Genomic DNA, 22,826 nt, shown 5'->3' on the forward strand with positions numbered 1-22,826 from the left:
TTGTGTCTACAAGATGAGGCAGGTAATATCACATGCATCATACACTTCCAGTCATATTCCTGCCTCATATCAGCAGAGAGGGACACTGCAGAGCAATTTTTTCTTATTTAAAAGGATGATATCATAAAAACTACTAGTGACTGTCTCCTGCTGAAGGACAACAGCAGTTTTTTGCTTAAAGAAAGAAGGCCTGATTTGATGACTGTCAATGTAACATCGCGAGGAACAGAAACAGTTAGTAGGTTACGCAATTAATAAGTAAAATATTAAATGAATTATTTAGTGGAAACATGTCAGGTGTAGTCATGCAGGTCTTTGCTTTGGTAGGTGTATGATTATTCATCTCATAATTTTGTTTTAGACTGTTGGGCACGCAAAGTAAGCCATAAAACGCCATCACTATGGGCTATTAAGAAACGACCACTGTCTTGTATGAATATTGTGACTGCTGATGCGAGCAAATCGTGGCAGATTGTGTGGGACCTGTCACCTGTGTAAATCTCAGCTTGCAAAGAGCTGTAAAGACTGCGTGCCTAGTAAAGTTAACAAGCCTCAATGACACCATAATTGTTTCCTCAATGTCAGATGGACAGGCAGGAAAAGCGGTGCCACTAACTGTAGCCCCCTGGTTTTAAGTGGTGGCCTATTGATTGTCCTTTGTGTGCAAAGCCCCTGCTAATGCAGTATCCATGTGCAGCAGAGGCAACGGCCCAATGAATTAATGCCATCTTTAAAGCCAAACCGGATTTATTATGTGGATGTGTAAAGAATAACTGCTAATACCGAAGGCCATAAAGGCTTGGGCTCCAGGTTAATAACCCCAACCCACAGGATTTTCACATTAAGAAGACACCCAGCTAGCACTAAGAAATTCCCAGAGGAAACTACTGACGTTATCAGATGAAACTGTGACACACCGAGCTGTAAATAGAAATTATAAAGCTCCCCCTGCGCCATTAAATGTTCAGGAGTAGGCCAAACTGACGAATCAGTTCAATAAAAGTGCTGAGGAAGGGAAATATCTGTTTTGGTGGGCTAATATGGGCTACTGGCTAAGTAAGAATTAGCTCCAGACTTGTGCACTAAATTGTGTAGTTATTTTTTTTTTTTTTTTTGGGGTGCATCCAACACAAGCCTGGCAAAATGCTGCACGACTCTCCATGTTTTGTTTTGTTTTTTTAAACTACAACACATTAGAAAACCCAAGAAGAACCGGAGACCAGGCTGGGCCGGATTCCCACCATGGCTGCAGCTCCTGCTCGGTTTCGTGTCCCTGATTATCCGTGCTGATTGGGGGCTTAGCGGGATGTGGCCACACGGAAACACCAACACAGGCTGAATGGCAACAGTTGCACACCAACACTTGCAGTTTCGGACGCCGAGCGGCGGATGTTGCGGCGTTATAATGTAACAAGTGATGGCACCGCACAAAGAGCGAGTAAAAACACCTCATAGCGCAGATTGTGTCCAATAAGCAAACACAGTTATTCATTTTTCTCTGACCTGTTGCGTCCTTTCAGCTGGATTCATCATCACAGCCTGCCGAAAGCTGTTATCCACATAAGACGCCATTGTTTTGGAAGACGCCGTCTGGAAGATGTTGAATTCTTTATCCTAGGAGCGGAGAAAAAGCCTTTATAGATATCCGGGGGCACGGATACAAAACAACACAGGTCCCCCCCCTCTCCTCCTCCAGGGCCGTCTTGCTTTCTTCTTGTGGCCTGTGCTCCGGGTGTTGGCGGATAAGCTGGGAGTGCCCGGACTCAGGCCACAACTGGAGCCAGACAGCCGAGCGGTCTCCTCGGGTCGTCTGCCTTTCTGGTGCCGCAGCCGAAAACCGGCTGCCAGCTGCAGGAAACTTCTTCCTTTCTTTCTTTTTTTTTTTTTTTATTATTTGAGTAAAACAAAAACAAAAATATATGTATAATAAAAATAAATAAAATATAATAATGATAATAAAGCTCAGGTGAAACAACTATTCGCTTAATGCGTAAAAGGTCCCTTTATTCAAGCCAACGTCCATGAAAGCCATTCCTTGTTTCTTCGGCATTCTGCTAGCGACGGAAAGAAATCCCGTGTAGGACCCAGCAAACAACACTAACCACACACACACACACACACAAAAAATGTACAAAAAATAAGAAAGTAAGCTGGAGGCTGAAACAGCTATCCCGTCAACATCAACCCGGCGTCCATTATGAGAGGCTGAGGGCGGGTAGGCTCAGTGAGAAAAATTCATTATAAGGGCATTTGAGACGGGTCTAAAAGTGCAGATCGGTCCGCCGCCGCTGAGCTCTGTTGTGTGCCACCATGGTGACTGACGATCCGCCGTCAAGACGCGCGGAGTTAAATGCGGCACCTCTCTCCAGTTTCTCTTTTTCACAATAAAAACCCCACAAAGAGCGCAACCTGCTCACCGAGAGTACAAAGAAACAATGGAGGAGGTTTCAGGGCGGAGACCCCTGTGGTGGATGGATACAGGCTGGATGTGTGGTTATTATTATTATTATTATTATTAATATTATTATTATTATTGTTATTATTATGTTAAACACCTTTTTATTAAAATAAATATATACTCGTTAGGTGATTATTTTTAAACAATGTACCAGATTCGCCTTTAAATGTTAGAATTAAATAATAATAATTATTATTATGAACATCTGTCTACAGCACAATATAATAATTTAAACGTTTTATTGTGCTCCATAAATTTAATCCAAATGTCTCCTTTCCAAGCAAATGTGTGGCGCCTCCATTTTATTATTTAGCTTTGAATTGCGCCTCAATCCAATTAGTCTGACGAGTATTATCTAATTTTGAAGGCGAAATCAATGCTCTTCCTGTCTAGCTGTTGCTGTCTATATTTCACTTGACTTGGATTTAGTCACAAGGGGCGGCTCATGGGCGAGTCCATTGAACGAAAAAAAGGAAAAAAGACCTGGGCATGGCGGTGGAGGGGGTGCAAATGTAAAATGATGCCTCGCTGCCATCTAGTGACTCATTAGAGGAACACTCCTATTGATGCATAGATGCATTCATACAGAAAAAAAGATTTGGTCACTGACATCTGCTGAGTTTTCCTTTGGAAAGTTTAAATTTATTAAAATGTTTCCCAGAGAAACCTAAGTTTAAAACAATACACCTTATTATATAGTAATGCTGGTGGAACTGGGTTTTTGTTTTTTTTTTTTTTGTTATTTTTAGAGTAAAAAAATCTGTCAATAGGCATAAATGGTCTAGAATGTAAAAAGGCTATATATGTTTAGGGAATATCTCAGAATAATTGAGCTCTTTTCTGAGGTGGCCATGTTTCAGTGGGAAGAAAATCCTCTCTTTCTTAGACTGTAACGAGGCCACCAGCGCTGAAACCAGGACTAACAGGTGATTCATGACAACCAGGTAGGTTGGTATGACCCAGGGGTGCCCGTCATTTTTCTGGGTTAAGCCTTCAACTAACTCAAACATAACTCTGAGTATTTTGTAAAACAGTGAAGCAGCAGCAAAAAGGATCAGGGGCATAGATTCTGCCTTTATTAAGAGCAACTCTAGAAAGTAAAACGTGCCCACGGTCGTACTCACACACAAAATATCTAATCAGTTTAAAGATTTGTTTTCAGTCTAATATAGCTAAATGGACACACGATGGCGGTGAAACCAGCACCAAAGGAAAGCAGACATATTCTGTCTGTGCCTGAGTGTGTACACCTCAGAGTGTAATTGTACAATAAGACATTGCGTCTGTCTTTGGATGTGTCATTGCTAATAAAGAATCGTTTTACAATACAGGCCAAAGGTTTGGACACACCTTCTCAATCAAATGAATAGGAAAGTGTGTCCAAACTGTTGACCTATGCTGTATATATATATATATCACAGAAAGAACTTGAATATTTTCCAAGGACTCAGAAAACATTGCAAAACATAAACATTGGATGATTGCTTCAATTCATAATAAACAAAGCAGGAAAGGGGTGATCTCATAAAGAATAGATGTTCTCAGATGTGGAGGTCTTTTTTTTGCCTTTGTTCCTCTTGAAATGTAATTATTTGTAATTATGGTCACGTACTTGATGAATGGGTGCATATATTGATTATGTAACTCAACACAAAAAATCTATTATGTTTACATGTATCTATTAGGTGGGGATGTTATATACTTGTTCTATTTCTGGTTGATAAAGAAAAACAAGAACAAATAGAGAAGCATATAGAAGATATCCTTGTTTTTTATTTCTAAAAAAGTTACATTTTAAAATATTCGCTCTGAATTACATCCCAGGATTAATTTTCAAACCTAAAATATGGACTCTGGGTGTAGTTGTAGACTGTGAGCCCCTCTTCATGTCATCATCTTTCCCGGATATTTAGATATATTAAATGACCTCAGTGGCATTAGTCTAGTGTTAAGACCCAGAAACTTTAGAAACTGTGTTTTAGAACAGAATGAATCTTTATTTAATAGATCAGTCTTCTGGTGAGAGAACATCTCAAAAGGAAATCATAACACACGAATGGCTTGGATGGTTTGTCAACATGGCTATCAAATGGACACATTTGTTGAAATGGTTTGTTATTAGACCCAAAATCAGCACACACACTAAAGTAAGATATAATAATGGATGAATCAATGAAGTGCATCAGTCCAGATGCACAGGGCACAGCTAAAACGTCTGAAACACAAAAAAGCGCCAATTCTTGAAAGCCTTCATGCACAGTTTTATTGGGAATATAAAACATGACAGAGAGGTGAGAAGAAGAAAAAACATTTTTTTCTGAACACTTTTCTTTATTCAGGGACAAAATTACCCACTAATTCAGTGGCACATCTATGAGCTGGTTCACAAATGCTAGCTGGAATAGTGTGAGTGACCTCGACTAAATTGCTTAGCTGTCAAACCTCTAAGCCATTACATGTTCAGCAAAAAACCTTGATGACATGAACTCTGACTATGAAAGAAAAGCTTTCCTTTTAACAGGTGTACTTTTCTCTTGAAAAAAAAAAAAAGAAAGAAAACAAAACTCAATATTTGGAGCTTTTAAACCTTAAAAAAAATGACACAACCAAAATCATCAGTATTAAATAAATGCCAAACCTATAGCTTGTTTATAACACTGGCATGTGTAAGTTTTATTATAAAGGCAACATACGACTATGACTGTTCACCCTGTAAGTGTACATATAAGTCAGTTAAACTGCAAGAATACAGCCTGATTTATTTCCTTTACCATCATGCTTGCTAACTGTAACACAGGAATTTTACGGAGGGGTTAAAGACAGTTTACTTTACCTCACCCGTACAGAAAGTACATGACAGATGACTCATAACAAGCCTACAGTTTTCAAACTGAGCTAACAGCAAATGGCATTACACTATCCACACCAGCTGGAAGACCTCACTGTTAATGAGATCTGTGGAATCAAGCATCATTTATTCTATTTAATGTTCCCGTGTCTATAGTTTGACACAAATTTATTATCGATATACAGGATCCCAATATATTTTTTAAATACTGTAAGAGTGTGTAAAAATGTTAAGTAATTATAAATAAATACTTATAAGGTAAATATCAAAGCACTTTACAAAATGAAGATGAATTATGTGACCTACAAATCTTCAGTCGCCTCCCTGGGAGGAAAATGTGGCAGAGCATTGGTGTAGCTACAACAGTAATACACCCAATGGTTTGGATTATTCCCAAGAAAGTCCAAAGTATTGCACAGCTATGATTCAGAGTTAGATTGTCAACATTCTGAGCGTTAGCTCAAAGAGGTTAAGCATCTAAGATATAATATCCATTCCTTAAACTGAAGATTATTTCCAAAAATAACAGCAATAAAAAAAAAAAAGTTGGTGTTTGTCACCGAAGGTCACGCTCCGTTATCCACTGAGTAATCCATCCCCACGGCCAAAGCAATCATATCCACTCATAAGTGGTGTAGATAACGCCACAGACTGTATGCCACAAGAGAAACTACCAATTTTCAGAAATGAGCCTCACAAGCATCTATTTAGAAAAATCGGCTGAAATTTCCAGGTAAAACAAATCAACACAATAGACTGCAGTGAATCTGTCAGGTCGATCACTTGAAAATATGTTATGATTATGAATTATGTTGAGACAGCACACACATACAGTACCAAAAATTCCATGTATGGACTTAGAACATCATAGTTCTCTAATAAAATATGCATCGCTTCAACATTAATGTAGGGATTGGACATTCGGTGGTATCTGATGACTTAACCAGAAATATGTCTGGCAATTTAATCCTTAAATGATTTCTCATTTCCCTTCCCAGACAATGACCTCTATCACAATATACTGCACTCTATCCATCCAGTATCACTATCATTCATCCACCAGGTCAGGGGCAGCTGTGAGGATATTATTCACTCTATTCTCTGCTACTTTACTTTAATATCAACCTCTTTTATTATGATCATGGTGTTCCTCAATGTAAGTTTTACTTTGAAAATCAAAACCGGACATTTCATTTAAGTTTATTGTGTCATGTTTACGACCACAAATTATAAAAGAGGCATTTAATTAAAGAACTTGTTTTATTGGTGTGATTCTCTTTGTGTCGAATGACATATAAACATGTTAATTTTGTACATATTCTACTATTATTCAAAGTCTTTTATCTGTTCGGATTACCGGGTTTTATTTTGAAGTTTCCTGACCGGACGTCGTTAAGTTCATTCTTCTTCGCTGAAGTCTTTTCGGTGCACTGGCCGGGTTTAAGCTAGCTGAAACAAGTGTCTCAAAGCGCCTTGTCCTTAAAATGTCTCACCCAACACCGTCTGACAAACCTTCAAACCCCGAAAACCCCCGTGTCTTCTTTGATGTAGACATCGGCGGAGAAACAGGTCGGCACAGTTTTTATTTTTTCTACATTTAGTGTCGGCTAACGGCTCCCAGGAGCCAGTTTAACCGTTAGCCTGGTTAGCTTAGCCGGCTCCTTCCAGAGACTTCTACAGACTGATTCATTCACCAGCGGGCTGAAGCTTAAACTTTAAAAAAAAAAAGAGCCAGTTTGTGGAATGCAGAAATTTGTGCTCATTAACGCTCATCTTTATTTATTTGGAGCTGGCTTGGGGTCAGACAGGTGTCTTATTCACAGATCTTGTATCTGGACCAGGGAGCGCATGAACCACGTGTGTTTGGTCTTGTTAGACTAATTGTTGTCACAGTGGACGTCACAGTTAGATCATTGTAGTGTGCTAGTTACACGTTGTTGTGTGTATTATGTGTAGGTTACACTGCTTGGTTTATTAATCATCAGAGTTTCTTTAGCTAACACAATCAAAGATGACTATAAAAGGCAGGACGATATTATACTGTAGGCCTTTACTGCAGATAGCCTCCCCATCCTGCCACACTTCTAAATCTGTAAATTAGTCAATTTATCAATAGACTCATGCCAGAACGATAATTTGGTCTATGTGATTGTACAGGTTGGGCATGAAGATGATAGTGTGGACAGATGAGCTTCAGTCACAAAGATGTCCGACTGGCTGGTGTTTCATTACAAACAGTAACTTAAGATGTGTTTGGAAAATTCTGCCTAAGATCTACCCAACTCACAGTGATTATGTGTCACCACTGAGTCATTGCCCAGCACCTTACAAAGACTCTTTATGTTGGTTAAAGTAACATATCTGGCTCTGATTATTGGACCTGGCTGCTTTCAGTAGACAATACTAACTAACCCCATAAGGTTAGTTTTTTTTTTTTTTTTTTTTTTTTTTTTTTGTTAGTCAGCCAGAAACTTTGGCTTAAACTGCACGATAACATAATATTCAGCTGTTTTCTGTCCTCAGCTGGCCGAATTGTCTTGGAGTTGTTTGCTGATATCACTCCCAAGACTGCTGAAAACTTCCGGGCCCTGTGCACTGGAGAGAAGGGCACTGGCAAATCGACTGGGAAACCGCTGCATTTCAAAGGATGCCCGTTCCACAGAAGTAAATATTCCTCCCATCTGCATTTTATAACTACGGTTGACTCATGGGTTCTAATTTTTTGAGTTTAGGGTGACTAAATCACTGCTGACAGTCAGCCTGGTTGATCTGGTAAAATAATTTGGCTGTTTGTTTGTTTCTGACAGTCATCAAGAAATTCATGATCCAAGGAGGTGACTTCTCCAACCAAAACGGCACCGGTGGAGAAAGCATCTATGGGGAGAAGTTTGAGGATGAAAACTTCCACTACAAGGCAAAACTACCTATCACTTAAATCCACATTGAACGACTCCACTACAGGAGACGAATAACCTCCAGCCCTCTTCTTTTTGATTTTGCTAAATGTCAATGATATTGTTGTTTTCTATCCCTTAAATGTTCCTTCTTCTCCATGTAGCATGATAAAGTGGGTCTGCTGAGCATGGCCAACGCTGGGCCAAACACCAATGGCTCACAGTTTTTCATCACTACTGTCCCGACGCCACACTTGGATGGAAAACATGTGGTCTTTGGACAAGTGTTGAAAGGGATGGGGATTGTAAAAATGCTGGAGTCGATTGACACTCAAGATGATACCCCCGTAAAGGTAGTTATTTTCAGTGTGTGTAGATTTTATAAAGTTGGCATCCAGTCATGTAAAAGTTCTGTTTATCCCTTAATAACTTGTTTTATCACTGTGGTGATGATGCTTTTCAGACGTTGTTTTTTTTTTTCGTATAAGTGAAATTTCTCCTGTCGTCTACCTTTGCAGCCTTGTATCATAGCAGACTGTGGCGAGCATAAGGATGGGGACAGTTGGGGCTTTGCAACCAACGATGGATCAGGGGACATTCACCCAGACTTCCCTGAGGACTCCGACATCGACTTTAAAGATGTAAGTGTCAGTGAGGTCTTTGATCTTCAAGGACACAGATAGCATCTAACTGCTCTGAGGGCCTGAAGTAAAGGGTTTTCGGAAACCTCAAGGTAAATTTGAAAGTTTTATTAGATTAGAGGATCAATATGCATTTCAATATCAAGATCCAGAACGTATTTGGCTTAGCAAACATTGGAGGTGGAGGAAACTAATCATGCTGGAGGGTTTGTCCTCAAAAAGTTGGATGATGGGTTATTACAAACAATTTGGCTGTGCTCACTTTTGAACTCACCTTGAAGTGGTTTAGGCCACCTGACTTAGCGTTGGGGTTAGACCGTTACAAACTGAATGAGCTTTCTGTAGACTATGCGCTGTAGGAATGATGGCTACACCATCAAAAAGAAAGAAATGCTATTTTTTGTATTTCTTTTCATGCCATTAGCCACATTTTTCTCTGCAATTTACGTCTCCATTTTTACTTTTGCTTTCAGGTTGATAAAGTGCTGTCTGTGGCAGAGGACATAAAAAATATTGGAAACAACCTTTTTAAGAATCAAAACTGGAAAGCAGCCGTGAACAAATACAATAAAGCCTTCAGGTAAAGTGCATTCTTATTGTGATGGGTTTAATATCGATCAAAAATTAACGGCGAAAACAATGAATCCATTTAAATGGACATGAATATTATCATCAGTCTCTTTTCTTATAATTAGAAATTGGACAAAAAGGCAGCAACTAGCAAGTCCTTTATCTTTCTTCCTCAGCCAGAATCTTGTGTTTCATTTAATAAAGTTGGCTGAAAAGCCATCTGGCATCAGTAATCTAAAGTCCACTTGTTTTGGACCATTTCCAGTTAGGGATTGAACTGCACTAGTGAGTTTCACTGCAGCAGGTTGACATATGTGGTACCGCTTCAAAACTAAACGTCACCTAATGCAACAATGTGGCTCCTTCAGTGTGGAATTCATTGTACATGGGAAGGGATTTCTCTTATCTTGTTTAAACCAAAATACTGTTGCCCTTCAGATCATAGACAGCAAAGAAACTGGAGGAAGAGCGCAGCGATTACTTTGATTGTAAGAAAGTGATACGACAAACCGCTGCTTGCTGCTCACTGACCACTTTGGAGTAGCAGGAGAAGATTCAGACACAGTTGTATTCTTTCATCGTCCCACTGAAGTTTCACCTGTTACTGAGATGAGATTTAAGGTTGCACATCAGTGACAATGAGGATTGCGGTTACCAACAAGGACCCTGATTATTAATTTTTTTGTTTATTTATTTATTTATTTTTTTTCCTGCAGGTACTTGGAGGTGAGTGGAGACCAGCTGGAAGAAGAGGCACAGAAGAAACTGGAACCCACAGCCCTCAGCTGCTTCCTCAACACAGCAGCCTGCAAGCTGAAAATGCAGCAGTGGCAAGAAGCTCTGGACAGCTGCAGTGAGGTAACACAATGCACTGCACAACACAACGCACATATTGCCAATAATAACAATTTATGCCTCCCCCAGCACAAGATGAGACTATAAATACCACCCAGAGGGCTGTAAATATAAGGCTGCTTACAGCCCCAATTAGCTTAGCATAAACACCTGGAAAATGGAGCAAACAGCTGGCTTGGCCTGGTTCTTTCCAAAGGCACATAAATCTTCCCAACCAGCAACTTTGTAAAAAATCACTCACTGTGTGTTGTCATCACTGTGATGTTTTGAGTGAGAGGAGTTAAGCAAACGAGAGCATCTGTGTTTCTGACATACTGGTAGTGGACAATCTGTCACATACATCAAGCCAATATTCCAGAAATGTGATCTAAGTGCTCTTAAAATAAATTTTTGGCTCTACCCGGCCAACCTTTTCAGTAACTATGGGACTGTAATGGAAAGGATGCATGCAGCAAATGATGATGTAGCATTAACAATGTAATACACAAAGAACAGGAAATTTAATTTCTGATGTGTATTTGTTTGTTCCAGGCACTAGAGCTGGATCAGACGAACACTAAAGCGCTTTTCCGCAGGGCCCAGGCCTGGCAGGGCTTGAAGGAATACAGCAAAGCCATGGTAACATTCATAAGGGCTCTTTGCTCTCTAAAGAAATCAAGCTATCTAAGCCCGAAAGCTATTAGATGTAGTCTGAATGCACATGTGTAATTGTCTGCAGAGAGGCACAATGTTCCGGGCTCATATAGTTCATGATTATTCTTCCTGGTTAGATTAGTCTAAATCCAGATACAATGAATCTGACAACAGCTTGATGTAGACTTTGTGCTTCTCACTTCACAGACTGACCTGAAGAAAGCCCAGGAAAAAGCTCCAGACGACAAAGGTACATTTTCTGCTTGTTCACAGGGCTTTACAGCGAATTGTTATCATGCCAAGAATATCGAAAATAATTCTGTTTCCCTCCATTTACATTTGCACACTACATTTATTTTAATGTCTCGTGAATTTACACACAAGTTTTGAGGGTACAAATGTAGAAAACCAACGTCATTATTTATTTTTTTCTGAGAATTTAACCGCAACAACAAGAACTTGGTTATATTTTAAATATCATCTTAAAATTATTTAATGCCAGGTTAAGAATAAATAGGAAAAAGAACATGAGGCCCCAAAAATAGAAACACTGTACCATAGGAAGCAAGCCTTCTGTTCCAGCACATAGTGTTAGTTATAACAAAAACCAAAAGAACATTATGAAAATAATATTTTAAGCGCAAATTAAAACCAACCCAAAGATAACATGACTTAAAAATCATTAGGAAAATAAAAATGTGAGCCAATGAATAAAAATAAGATAAATGCAATTTGAACAATTTACTATTTAAAAGACATTTAATACCAAGGCTACTATAAGTGAGATAAAGACAGATTTACGGTTTCATAAAGATTTAAGTACTTCAGCAGGTGAATGAGAGGTAGCTGGGTTCCTCCTGATGTTTACTTACGACAGCACACGTCTTTCAAATGACAAATTCATAATGTTAACAGATGTAATCCTGAAGCACAAGTGAAGACTAAAAGGTCATGATTAGTTGCATAATGCTTATAAGACCATCACATTCAATGAGTTTTAATCCTTTGACATCACAGAACAATCTGACACACGGTGTGTATTAGATGGTGTTTCTGAGCTCGTCTGTTTGCTTCTCTGGAGTGTCTGACTGTGAGCCGTTACCTGCACTGCTTTTTTCAGGGACATTTTGGACCTGTTAGCTAATATGTATAAGATGATGTGCACTAGGTGGAATGTGGCTCCATAAATATGGAGCTGCTCTGTTTTTAGACAGCACTGCACCGCTCTTTTGATATTTAAGCTGCGATTTATTGGCTGCTGGCGAGGAGATAAGAGTTATCAGTGCGCTTCACGCTTTCCCCGAACGTTCAGTGCGGCACCATCTTTAAAGTGAAACTGACAGTGTGGGGAAAACATGGACACACGGGGAGCAGAGACAGTGGCTTAAACCATAGTATTCAGGGTCAAATATTTTCCAGCTTTGAATCACACACCTCTAATTTGACCAACTGACTGAAACCCATTTCTTCTTGACAGCTATCGGCAACGAAATGAAGAGAGTTCAACTGAAAATCCAGGAAGAGAAGGAGAAAGAGAAGAAAATCTATGCCAAAATGTTTGCGTGAAAGTTTCACCCATCGATGCACTGAAATGTTACTATCGGTTATCAGTATGAGTCATCTCTGCAGGGTAAGCTTCACTTAACAGATGTCTGACCAGGTACAGTTTTTTCAGTTGGCAGGTTCTTTAATGTTTTCCAGCCAGCGCATTTTCACTGTCTGTCTTTTAAGAGGGAATTACTGTTGTACTTTTTGACGCATCTTTATTTTGACAAGCGTGTTCACTGTAATAAATAGTTTGAGTGCAGGTTTTATGCATGGCTGGCTTCACTACTCTGAAAAACAGTTAACACTTGGCACAGGTCTCTGTTCTGGTTTTAAAGCAGTTCAGTTGTGTGTTTGACGTTTTCACAAAAAAACATTTTGATACAGTGTCGTTGGCCATAAACAGTACATAATTTTTTTATACAGTCAAATTCAGCAGAGAGGACAGCAGTCAAGTGTTCTTTATTCATTACTGTGATATCAATATTATGTACAATAATGTGTGGATCAGAATACACCTGCAATAATACTAAAATAAACCTTAATTTAATAAGAGCTTTTGTTGTTGTTCCATTAAACATTTGGAGGGAGCTTCTAGTAGTATTTAAAAGTACAAAAAAAAAAGCCACTTTACACTGTCTTGAATGCCCTTATTGTAGATATTACAGCAATAATGCAAAAACTACAAAACTGCTGATTTTCACTCAGACTTTATCTTCAGTTATATTTATGGTCCTGTAGCTTGGTGGGTTTCATAACCTTAGTACCACATTTCAAACATAGCACTGTCAATTCATCAATTTATATCCATGACCAAACGCACTTCTCTTTCCAATATCTTTAACGCCTCAAAAACAGCTACATAATTATTTTCGGTTCTGTACTGAGGCACATTTGCCATCTACTGGCAATTACTGTAACCCTGAATGTAATTGTTCTTTACAGTGAACGTTCAACACAACAAATGCTTAAAAATCCTACGAGGCTCACATCCCATTGTAGGCAGGTCCGCCACCCCCTTCGGGAACAACCCAGTTGATGTTCTGGCTTGGGTCCTTGATGTCACAGGTCTTACAGTGGACACAGTTCTGAGCGTTAATCTGCAGCCTCATCCCATCTCCTGTTTCCAAGGGAACATACTCGTACACACCTAAGACAGTTTGATAGACAAATTATGTTAGTTTAGAAAACGGGGACCAAACAAATTAGCCAATCAACACAGCAAAGTATTGTCAAAAGCTGAATTGGGTTGGTTATCTATAAGCACCATCACTAAGAGGCCCAAGTGAGCCACATCAGATAACACTGACTCTTTTATCAGACACTTCTGACTTCATTATATGCGGAGATTAAAATGACAAAGGCTTTCCGGTTTCTAACACTTGTGAAAAACAACCTCCAAAGTGAGGCCAGTAGATGACCTGGGATGTACACACACATCAGTGGCCAGTTACTTGTTGTTGTACTTTGTTTTAAATCTGTGATACAAAATGACTTCTCACTTTGAGAAGGAGCCTTCAGAAGCCTTCTGATTTTCTTCTGCAATAATTTCCCAAGAGTCACATCTGACTCTTCAATAATAATAATAAAATACAAAAACAAGCAAATAAATATTTTTTTTGATAGTATAAATTAGCTGAAATTTGAGGTCGACTTGTTTCACTCACGTACCCGGCAGTTTCTCTGTCCGATATACAGCCTGAGTTACAACAAACTGTGTCACTGTGCAACCATACGTCACAAAACAGAAAAACATTTTTAAAAACCCATCTGCACTGAGAGATTGTACGGGCGAGTCATTCAGAGGCTGTGTTGGTGTTACCTGCAGGGCAGAAGCGCTGCTCAGGCCCATCGTATATACCCAAGTTCCTGGCGACTGGAACGCTGTCATCCTTCAGGGTCAGATGCGGAGGCTGATCGCCCTCGTGATTGGTGCCGCTCAGCGCCACAGAGGAGAGCAAGTCAAAACTTATCTTCCCGTCGGGCTTGGGATAGTCAATTGGTGTGCAATCTTTAGCCGGTTTCAGCTGGTTTGCATCAAGGCCTGTGATAGAGTACAGCCGGTTGCAAAATGTTGGTTATCTGTGCTGAGATAAGAACACCTCAAACCTCGCCTGAAGAAAATCCCAATGGCATTTTGCTGTCACTGAAACAGCAAAGATGAACACTAGAAAAATCCGCACTGCTCTACTTCAAATGTCAGACATTCTTCATATTCAGAAGCTATGCTACCGTTTTTTTATTGATACATTCAGCGATGTGATTGTGATTTGCAAAGCTGATTATCTTTGTGTGAGCAATTTTTGCCACTTTTTCAACCAACCATTTGTTGATAAAATTGATTGTGTAACAAGCTGATGAACAACTCTGCTGCATGATGCTCACCACAGTGTTTCAGTGTCCACGGTTCCTTCCCTCTGAGGATCCAGTAGAAAATCCCAGTATAGATCATGCCGCCGTACAGGCCAAAGTAATTGTGGAACGATGGCCTGATGTTTCTCACTGAATATAGCTCTTTCCACACCCACGAGCTCTTCAAGCTGTCACTGTACTCAGGGACATGGAGTCCTCGAATAAATAAATAAAGCATTTTTAGCACAATGCCATGTGTAACTACAGTCACACTGAAGAAAAAAAATACATAAACAAAATATGAACCTGTTTTCAGCAAAAATGTCCAACTTCTAAAAAACATTTAGCAATACGTTCTGAGAACAAGGACAATGTTTCCAGTTGAGTACACTGCTATTCCACTTTTTAAATGGAGTTTTTCAGTTTCTGTTGTTTTTGACCAGCACAAATTAAACCTGAATGACCTCAACCAAACAAATCATTTGAAACTCTAGTACATCAATATGAAAACGTGTTTTGCACAGTAACCATGACAGTAATCAAGTTATACTGGTGAGCTCACCCTTTAACAAGGCAGCATTTCTATGTTTTTTTTTATTCTACACCACAGACAATTTCTATTGAAATAATTCATTATTCCTTTGTTAATATGCTATAGAGGATTAACAAAAATGAAAAATTATTGTACATAATCTAGTAATACACTATGTTCCTACTCAACCTGTGACTGTTGGTTCAAGGTAGGTTGTGTTTTCTGAAAGAAAACTGAGATTTATTGAAAGTGGAGCTTTTTTGATAGACGATTCTAAAATACTTGTTCCCATTGGACATGTTTTCACACAAACCTTTCAAAACTCATTATCAAAGACCAGCAGGGCAGAAAAATACTGCTACCTGAAAGTCTCACGGGACTGACAAATTTTGTAACCTGTAGTAAAATTATATTTATGTCTAAGTAAAATAAAATTAAATAAAAACATCTACTTCTGCAACGATTACGATTGCTAATTCACTAAGTCACTAAATTCTATACCTGTTGTCTCTGAGTCCACGTTCTCTGCTGTGATTTTACTGAAAATGGCCTCGGCAGCTAGCATGCCACTCTTCATAGCTGTGTGGGTTCCTTTGATCTTTGGGACATTCATGAATCCGGGGCTGCAGCCAATCAGCAGCCCTCCAGGGAAAGTCAGCTTTGGGATAGACTGAGGAAAAAGAGGAGAGAGTTTGAGCCCATTTACTATTTCCTCGTGCTGCCCTTAACTTCTAAGTAGATTTAAAGAGTTGGGCAAATGCTCGGTGCTGTTTACCATCTGTACCTCAGCAAGTTCGCTATTTCTGGATGTGATCTGCTATACAAATATTACAAGAAAAACTATATATGCATAAAAACAAAACAAAACAACAACAGATGGTATTTAGTTGTATTTAATGAACACAGCTCCTGTCTAAGGAGCGTTAAATGACACTGATCCTGAGTGTCAGGAAGTGGTACATAAATCCCTCCACTGTATTCTGGGTCCATTTCCAGTTGGACATGTCTGGGAAATATTGGCAGAATTGTGTTCAGCAGCCCAACTAAGAACTCTGACCTTTTTGTACCAGTGGGTGGTGGTTGTGCTCCATACTCATTCAAAATTTATACTCCAACTCCTCTTTGACTCAAAGAAATTTATTATTTATATCGAAAAAGTCATGAATGCTGATAACAGCTTAGTTTTGGTTTTATTTGACCTATCTTTCAAATATAAAACATTTATTTAAATTCTATTTAAGGCATTGCATAGCCGTATAAGTTTCCTACCATTGTATTCAACCTTTCAAAGTCAAAATTGGAAAGTGAGGTAGCAACTGATTCCACAATCTAACAAGCATATTGGAAGATGACTGAATAATCCTGAGTGAGGTCATATACTGCAGTCTTCCTTGTGGTACACAAACAACTTTAAAATTTACTTCGAACAGGCTTGCAAAGGAAGCCATATGCCAATACGATTTGTCTTTTGATAATACCTGTAATCCTCCCTCGTTCAGGGCCCTTGCTCCATATGCAATCCTGTGGCCTCCCTCCAGAGTGGGTGCTACGAAAGGATGGTGCTTCCAGCGCTGGAACTCTCTGAAAGGGCTCATGTAGGGGTTGGAGTAGTCTAGTCCGATCTGGAGCAGGAAAACAGTTGCTGATTTAATCTAAGTAATGCTGTGACCAACTGGAAAAATACATGGAAATACAACCATTATTGTTTTAAAGTCATAGCAGCAAAGGGACGTACTAAAACATTTTTAAAGCCTGTTCATGTCTTTTAATGTCAAATTAAAACAAGCAAATGAGCTGAGAATGTGCAAAAACATCAAGCGCCTAATTTACTCAGACTCTCAGTAGTCACAAAATAAATCAAGGTTTTATGGTTAGAAGGTTGCCCACACAAGCTGAAGAATTATGATCTGATCTCAGGAAATTGAACCGTCACATCTGTTTATTTCACCGCTAAGAATGTAAACAAAGCTGCTTACCACAAAGCCCAAGGCCACAAGCGGCTCGCCTTCATTAAGGTGATACAGGAAGGATCCTCCGTATGTGTTCCTGTTCAGAGGCCAACCAACAGAATGCTCCACTCTGCCCGGCCTCCACTTCTTCTCGTCAATTGTCCACAGCTAAAATAAACAAAGAAGGGTCAACAGTTTTGAACAGGCAATTACAAGTATGTCCACATTGGCTCTGATTATCTTTGCTATAGAAACAAAGACTTCCTTTTTTAATTTAACTTAACCTGTAATTAGTTCCTATTTAGTGTATACTAAATCAGAATGGGTCAAGATTAAACAGAGCTTGATATACAATGATGATTCTCCAGTGCAGAATGAACAACAGATTCCTCAGGATGGATATTACTCCTGAAGAATGACAACATAAAACAGGAACGGTGGAAACAAGCAAGAGACACAGAGGGCCAAAGATTTACTTTCCAGCATTGACTTGATGCTTTTTTACCTCCTTCAGGCCAATGGCATAGGTCTGGGGTTCACAGTTCTCACGCAGGTTGAACTGCTTGTAAAGCTGCTTGGCCAAATGACCATGACAGCCCTCCCCGAACAATGTGACTTTAGCATGGAGCTCCATCCCCCTCTCAAATATATCCTGAAGAGACAAAGGTATTAAATACTCTCCAAAGCAAGTATTTCTAACTTTAATGATGCGTGAACAGGGCTCAGGAGCTCAGTAGTGTTTCACGAGTATGTTGTTGTACAGCACCTTTGGTGAGCCATCCTTAGCGATGCCTACATCGTTAGTGGCAATTCCTTTTACACTTCCATCTTCATGAAACAAAACCTGGATAATAAGAAAACAGAGAAAGTTAACAATGAAGCTGAGAGGGAACTATATACATTTTTAATTAAAATGACTGAACAAGAACAAACAGGCAGTATTACTACTGCAGTACTCTTTTAGCTAACAACATATCCACCGAGGGAAATCTATTATCAGAAAGAGCAGCTAATCATATTGAAGTTGATTAGGTTACAAAATGCAAAATAAATGTGTAAATCATTTTTGTATACACTTTTTTTTGAGGGGGGGGGTCAAACTATTTAGAACAGTGATGTGAGCACTTGACTGGATTTCACAGACAAATAGTTGGCACAGCCAAAGTTAACATAACAAACTACAAAATATTTTAAACTTGGTAAGGAAAGGGGGGACATGCAATAAAAAGAAATTGCAAGGCATTACCTCAGATGCAGCATAACCGGGGTACAACTCCACTCCAAGCTCCTCAGCCTGCTCTCCCAGCCAGCGGACAAAATTCCCCAGCCTCACAATGTAGTTGCCGTGGTTCCTCATGGGCAGACCTACGGGCAGCATGAAAAATCAGGCAGACATAAGATGAGTGCTACTAGTTTTGTTTATGTATAAGGATTTCTAACCCTTTTAAAATAATAAATAAAACATACAGAGCCAACTGTTTCAATATTACAATGCAAACAATGGAGACATTTCAGATTTTATTTGAATCATAATAATTATCACTGAAAGAGTCAAATAGTTTATGGGTGTACCAAATCTGAGGATACTGCATGTTTTTCCTGTCTGTGCAGTCCGCACACTAGGGGATTTATTCTGACATATAAACACATCCAGCGTGCTAGTTTTAAGTCCCCAATTAAGCCTTTTTGAAGTAACACTATTTCCAATATGAGATAACACATAAATCTGTTACAAGTGCAACTCTGACCAAAACAATGAAATGGTAACACACCCTCCTTCCGTTTCAGATCAATAATGTGTCTGTACACCACTGTATTCAAACAGAAATCAGAAGATTTTACCTGGCAACATGGGAACAGGGATTCTGTGTTTTTCTGTTAAAATGCTGAACACATCTTCAGTCACAGGAGTGTTCAAAGGTGCCTGGTTGAAAAGCACAATGTGTGTTTTTGAGAGTTAGATTTCATAAGATTGTGTGTATCGATGGACACATTTACATTTAAATGACAGTTTTTAATACTCAAATCTACATTTTTATATTTACTTAATAACATGAATATTGATATTCATGACTGTGGGCGTATGCAAATAAAGGATTAACTGTACTATACATGGGTATCCACAGTGCATGTAGATGCGTTTCATATACAGGACTGGTGAAGTATCAAAGTCGTAGAATTCAACAGACTTCAAAACAACACGTGAAGCACCTGCTGCAACTATTCCTTCTGATATAAAAAGGAGATAATTTGTTGACACCAGTCTACACCTTAATTCTGAAAGGAGAAATGTTGACCAATACACTGACCCCTCGTTCTTTCCAATCAGGAAAGAGCTCTGTGAGAGCACTGGGCTCCAGACAAGCTCCGGACAAAGTGTGTGCTCCAATCTGCGAGGCCTTCTCCACAAGGCACACTCGGAGCTCCTTCTCGTGTTCATTAGCGAGCTGCTTCAGGCGAATGGCTGCTGAAAGGCCAGCAGGACCACCACCTACTATCACCACGTCTGCCTCATCGGCAAACCTCTCCATTTCAATCCCTGGAAAGTATACGATTCATGTTATGAGAAATCTGACTCATTCATGAAAGAAGTTTTCCATTCAGACCCAATTTGCATTATTTCATGAGTATAGCTGCTGTTTAATGTGTCACACTTGGGAAAGCTTAGGCCAAAGCTAACTGGATTGGACTCCAAAGCTGCCCAAAGTAATAACTGAATATTTTACCTTCACATACTTAATTTAAATTTTGAAAAGGCAAAAAATACCTTTTCAGGGTTATTCACGCTAGTGACACGTAATGTGGAACTTATAGAGCCCTCTCATTCCCCCCACACTCTCCACTTTACCCCAAGAGAATGAGTTGTGGCACTTGGATCAATCCTGCCTGCCTTTCCTTGCAGCAATTCTCTTTGCCTATGGATATTATACAATATATGTAGGTCTCAATAATAAGTATTACAAATGGTCATACCAGAGATGAAGTCAAGATTATACTTTCCTTAGACCTTATATTATAATTTATATTATAATCTCCACTGTAATAATGCTGCATGATATGCAAAAAGTCCTATTTGTCAGATGTTGTTTTGTGGGTCCAATGGAAATGTTCCAAAGCATTGACATTTCATTCAAACCTTCAAACTTTTAAATTCAATTATGTTGTGATTGACTGTGAAGCCAAGATAGAACTTCAGTCTACAGAGAGTAAACAAACAAACAAACAAAAAAAAGGAGTCATATACATAAATATAGTTCTCAAAAACCTGGATGAGATTTAAGGTAATACATGTGTAGCTCTGAGCATCCAAACTGTGAGGAAGCAGACGGTGACAGTGGGTCTTTGCTTTGACATTTCATTTTAGAGCAACACTGCACAGTGCAGCGTCTTACCCTCCCATCTTGGATCTTTATCCCGAGGGTGGATGGTGTAGTGCGTTGTGATGCGGGGAGCTGTTCCTGAGGAGCATGTTCTTCTGTGTAGTGTTGTATACAGCTGAGGGACAGCAAGTTCTGCCTGTTTGATTTTTAATGCCTGGATACACCTGTGGGCTGAAAGAGAGAGAGAGGCACCAAGTAGGGACCGGTTCAGACAGACTCTGGTGTGCTCACTGGTTTGGTTCAGTCTGATGTGGCTCAAAAAAAAAAAAAAAAAAAGATAAGATTATTAAAATCACAACAAATTAAGCCTCACTACTACCCTGCAAATTTAGCACCTCGGCACACAGATGACATGAGATCAAAATCATTTTTAACAGTTAAAGTAGTAAAAAAAATCTCCAGCAGCTGTCAGACTGTGGTTTAGCACAATACTTGCTAGCAGATCCTACCGTGTGTCTCCTGCTAAACTTGATGCTGGGAATTTAAACCAGCAATACTTTCTAAACAACAAAGACAAAAAGAAAAGCAGCCACAGCCTCAGCATTGTTTCAAAAGGAACAAATGGATGCTGAAATCCAGCAGAATAACATCGTCCAGTTGACCTACATATTGCTTCAACTTTCACCTACATATTAGCAAGATGCTAACACAAAATAGCATACTAGTGAGGACTAAAGGAGACAGCGGACAGAAATAAATAAATAAGTAAATAAACAACAAATAGGAAAATCAGCCCGGACTGTAAGCATTTCCCACAAAAAAGGTTAAACTACAACATAACTGAGGTTGAGTTAGCACAGACAGCCAAAGTTCACTTTAGCTAACTAGCCGTTAGCTCACCTACCTTTACTTGAATATCTGGCTGGAAACATCGTGTGTCCACAGCTTTTTCTATTCTTTTTAAAGGAGCCGAAGTGAAGCCGGGGTCTGTGTGTGTGTGTGTGTGTGTGCGTGTGTGCACAGAGCAGAGGTTGTGCAACCTCTGTAAATAAATGCCGACCCTTGTTATAAAACACGTCTCATAACACAGACACACACACACACACAGTTGTCAGCGTCAAAAAGCTGCGCTGCTGCTGCTGCGGCGTCGTCGTCGTCGTCCAAGCATCTGCGCATGCGTAGATTTTCCAACCTGAGGCCAATCCGACGAAGAAGAGTTTATGATACAAGGAGTCCATAAAGTCTCTTTACAATTTAAAAAAATGTGACAAAGACAATTGATGAGATATCTTAGTCAGATGTGTTGTATGTACTCAGTGGTTATCAACGTTTTTCATCACACTGCATTTGTGTATTTCAGCTACCCTGTTGATGAAATGGCCTAAATCTAAAACCCTAAACTTCAATATCTATTCTTCATTTATGTAATAGTTTTCAAATATTTGTCTGTTCATTTGCTTTTGTAATATTTTTTTAAGTTGTAAAGAGACTTTATGGACACCCTGTATATATTATAAATTATAATATAAATTATATTATAAATATTACGTTAAGATTTACCTGTCAAGATCTCTGATTTCAGAAAGTCTTCCTCTAAAGGAAGCTGATTCAAAAACACTACTTTACACAACATGGAACAGAAAAACAAAAATAAAGAAAACATATTGCCTGGTAGACAGTCTGATTACAGAAGACATCCTCTAAAGGTCTCTCTAGAACTAAAGAAGTTTTGGATTGAAAGAAATTAGTTTTGTTAATTTTATCTTCTAAATGTTCCAACACACTTATACTGACTTATGATGTGAGGTCCGTTTTTTAAAAATTGGTCAAAGTATGAACGTTTAACTTAACAACCACATTTACAGATACATACAAGAAAACAAACCAGAAATCATCAGTCTCATAAATGATTCAGCAAGTTATTTGTACAAAAAAATTTGAAGGGTAAAAATGTATGTGTTGTCCAAATTCCAATTAACAAAATAAGGGCTCTGACTGAAGGGTTAATGAAGGCCACGGAAAAACAAAAAAATTAAAAGTCTAACTGGTGAGAAAAATTATATAACAAATTATAGTAGACCTCCCCACCGCTGTTTTTGACATTGTATTGTGTATTTTTTCTCACAGAATATTTACATACAAATTTATACTTTAAGTCTTACACAAGTGAAAAGTGAGTTTTTGTGAATTAAAAAGAGAACTACAGAAACTTGTCTTATATTTCTTTTA

General features: G+C 39.0%; 3 protein-coding genes across 7 annotated transcripts in view; 1 reads left to right on the forward strand and 2 right to left on the reverse strand.

Moving 5' to 3' along the window:
* rapgef2b (Rap guanine nucleotide exchange factor 2b) overlaps window positions 1–2,283 on the reverse strand; it is a 92,356-nt gene extending 90,073 nt beyond the window's left edge. For all 5 annotated transcript variants that reach the window (XM_029511833.1, XM_029511829.1, XM_029511832.1 and 2 more), the window contains exon 1: window positions 1,504–2,283. In XM_029511833.1, the coding sequence (XP_029367693.1) occupies window positions 1,504–1,572 (69 nt within the window). In that variant the 5' untranslated portion in view covers window positions 1,573–2,283. The remainder of the gene's footprint in view (window positions 1–1,503) is intronic.
* A 4,445-nt stretch (window positions 2,284–6,728) lies between these two features.
* On the forward strand, window positions 6,729–12,991 carry ppid (peptidylprolyl isomerase D). Its single transcript, XM_029511949.1, has 10 exons — window positions 6,729–6,875; window positions 7,830–7,970; window positions 8,114–8,220; window positions 8,365–8,553; window positions 8,719–8,841; window positions 9,315–9,421; window positions 10,128–10,269; window positions 10,798–10,884; window positions 11,107–11,149; window positions 12,377–12,991. Exons 1-10 carry the CDS (start codon window positions 6,791–6,793, stop codon window positions 12,463–12,465), a joined length of 1,113 nt encoding a protein of 370 aa, XP_029367809.1. The 5' UTR covers window positions 6,729–6,790; the 3' UTR covers window positions 12,466–12,991.
* On the reverse strand, window positions 12,888–21,702 carry etfdh (electron transfer flavoprotein dehydrogenase). Its single transcript, XM_029511948.1, has 13 exons — window positions 21,502–21,702; window positions 20,670–20,828; window positions 19,587–19,816; window positions 19,120–19,201; window positions 18,524–18,642; window positions 18,044–18,121; window positions 17,783–17,929; window positions 17,305–17,445; window positions 16,807–16,950; window positions 15,830–15,998; window positions 14,830–15,012; window positions 14,267–14,488; window positions 12,888–13,594 (listed from the first exon to the last, which is right to left on the reverse strand). The coding sequence occupies exons 1-13, from the start codon at window positions 21,527–21,529 to the stop codon at window positions 13,431–13,433; spliced, it is 1,866 nt and encodes a 621-aa protein (XP_029367808.1). The 5' UTR covers window positions 21,530–21,702; the 3' UTR covers window positions 12,888–13,430.
* Window positions 21,703–22,826: the final 1,124 nt, after the last annotated feature.

Source organism: Echeneis naucrates, chromosome 10, assembly GCF_900963305.1.
Source record: "Echeneis naucrates chromosome 10, fEcheNa1.1, whole genome shotgun sequence".
NCBI classification, from domain to species: Eukaryota; Metazoa; Chordata; class Actinopteri; order Carangiformes; family Echeneidae; genus Echeneis; species Echeneis naucrates.